Genomic DNA, 2,323 nt, shown 5'->3' with positions numbered 1-2,323 from the left:
TGATAAGAATACAGCCACACCTGGGAAAAGAAAAAAACAACTTAGGTCTAAGAGGTGGTCTTAGAGCTATTGTCATGGTGAAAGAATCACATAGTATCTGCCTTTGGAAAGCATCGCCTTAGGGCATTACAGATTTAACTTAAAATTACTCTCACTCAAGGGCCACGTGACCAAGAAGAATGACAAACACCTGTACATTCATTTATTTTCCAGAAATGTTAAAACACTGATATAGTTAAAAACACAACTAGAAACATGTTCTGGGCAAACATGCAAGACGGCTGATTTTGCAAAATATCGATAATACGCGTAGGAACGAAAAAAAAAAAAAAAAAAAGATGTAAACATTCCATTAACACCAGGCGAAAAGCAGTTCGAACGACACCAGCAGCCTGCAGGATAATCGGGATAGCAGCTTTTGTCCGCCAGACAAAGTTCGTGAAACTGTCCCAAGCAGATTCAAATAAATTACATAAATAGGAGCGGGGCCGGGCGCCTCCACGCCAGTGTCCGTGCCGTGCCCCAGCGGGCCCCTCACAAGTCGGGGTAGCCGCAGTAGTAGACGGCGCTGCTGGCGTCCGACACGGCCGACGAGATGGGACCCGCGACCTCGGGCGACGGCAGCGCGGCCGCCTCGTGGCCGCCGTAGGGCAGCCCCAGCTCGGGCTTGCAGGCGAAGCGCAGGTACTGCTCGAACTCCGTGCGGTCCACCTCGCCCAGCAGCTCCTCCGGCCGCAGCTGCTCCAGCTGCTCCCGGCACGGCGCCGACGACTCCGGCGGCGGCGACGGCTGCCCCACGGCCCCGGGCGGCGGCAGCGGCGGGCCGCGCCCCGCTCCCGGCGGCTGGCACTGCCCGTAGTAGGCGTGCAGCGGCGCCGGGCAGCCCAGCAGCCCCTGCAGCGACCCGCCCGCGCCCAGCGCCTCCCCGGGCGGCAGGTGCCGCCGCAGCGACGCGCCCGACGGGCTCTCGGTCGCCGCTGCCGGGTACTCGGCGGCCGCCGGGTGCGGGCCGTAGCCGTAGGGCACCAGCGCGCACTCCTCCTGCAGCCCCGCCGCGAAGAAGGACGCCTCGCTCTCCGCCGCGTCCAGCGGCGACGGGTCCGGCGTCGGCAGGCTGTAGCCGTCGAACGCGGCGCCCAGCGGCGGACAGTCCCGGTAGTGGCCCGCGCCCGCCGCCGCCGCGTAGCCCTGCTCGCCGTACGCCAGTCCCAGGCCCTCCACGCACATCCTGCCACCGCCGCCGGACACCTCGCTGCCCAGCCCGGGCCCCGCCGCCGCCGCCGCCTCGGCCAGGCCGTGCTGCAGGAAGCCGCTCTCCACCCGCTTCAGGCGCTTCACCTGCTTCCGCCGCCGCGGCCGGTACTTGTAGTTCGGGTGGTCCTGCATGTGCTGCACCCGCAGCCGCTCCGCCTCCTCCACGAACGGACGCTTCTCCGCCAGCGACAGCGCCTTCCACGATTTACCTGCACCCACCGACACCGTCAGACCGCCCGCTCACCGAGCGGCACCCGCGACCGCTCCCGACGACACCGACACCGCCCCCGCCCGCGCCCCCAGCCCCGCCCGGCTCTGCGCCATCCTCGCTCGCCCTCGGACGCGACCGCCACACACCGGGACCCCTGCCCGACGGCCCACGCATCCTCCCGCTCGCCGCCCACACCCCCGACCCTGAGCTTCCCCCGCTCTCCCGGACCCGCCCCACGGGAGCCCGCGCTCACCCAGCATCTTGCTGAGCTCGGCGTTGTGCAGGTCCGGGTTTTGCTGCGCCAGCCGCTTGCGCTCGTCCTTCGCCCACACCATGAAGGCGTTCATGGGACGCCGGATCCGCGCCTCGCCCTTGCTGCGGCCGCCCGACGGCCCCGACGCCGCCGCGCCGCCCTTCGCCTTCGCCTCGCCCAGCGGGCTCAGCGACTCTGCCCACGGGCACATGGCCGGCATCATGATGGGCAGCGAGCACCGCCCCGGCACCTGCACCTGGTCGTCGCTGCTGGCGTAGCCCGCATCGGGGCTGCTCATCTCGCGCCGGCACCGCAGCGGACGGGACGGGATGCGCTGCCCACCGCCGCCAAAGCCGCAGCTGCGGCCAGCCCAGGGCACGCACTCGGCACTCGGAGCCCGCTCGCTGCTACCGGAGCCCGCGCCCGGCCCGGCCCTATTTGAGCCGCGGCGCGGCCAATGGGGCGGCGGGGGCGGGCGCGCAGCCGGACGGCGGCCGTGGCTCCCGCGGCGCTGCCCCGCGGGGCGGCCCCCGGGCTCCTCCCGGCTCCTCCCGGCGGGGCCCGGCACCTGAGCGCATCGCGGGCTCCGCCGCCGCCAGCGCTGC

General features: G+C 69.3%; 1 protein-coding gene across 1 annotated transcript; it reads right to left on the bottom strand.

Annotated features, from left to right (window-relative positions):
- Nucleotides 1–395: 395 nt before the first annotated feature.
- LOC119698166 (transcription factor SOX-17-like) lies at nt 396–2,116 on the bottom strand. The gene is made up of 2 exons (XM_038129801.1): nt 1,719–2,116; nt 396–1,463 (listed from the first exon to the last, which is right to left on the bottom strand). The coding sequence occupies exons 1-2, from the start codon at nt 2,014–2,016 to the stop codon at nt 535–537; spliced, it is 1,227 nt and encodes a 408-aa protein (XP_037985729.1). The 5' UTR covers nt 2,017–2,116; the 3' UTR covers nt 396–534.
- Between the last annotated feature and the right edge of the window lie 207 nt (nt 2,117–2,323).

This window comes from Motacilla alba, chromosome 2 (genome assembly GCF_015832195.1).
Source record: "Motacilla alba alba isolate MOTALB_02 chromosome 2, Motacilla_alba_V1.0_pri, whole genome shotgun sequence".
NCBI classification, from domain to species: domain Eukaryota; kingdom Metazoa; phylum Chordata; class Aves; order Passeriformes; family Motacillidae; genus Motacilla; species Motacilla alba.
This window is presented reverse-complemented; position numbering and strand designations above follow the sequence as displayed.

What these genes read in the sequence shown, in the direction of transcription:
- LOC119698166 (XM_038129801.1), bottom strand. Translation starts at nt 2,016, where the DNA reads ATGAGCAGCCCCGATGCGGGCTACGCCAGCAGCGACGACCAGGTGCAG. An exon ending in CGAGCTCAGCAAGATGCTGG is followed by an intron (nt 1,464 to 1,718) that starts GTGAGCGCGGGC and finishes CGGTGGGTGCAG; the next exon opens with GTAAATCGTGGAAGGCGCTG.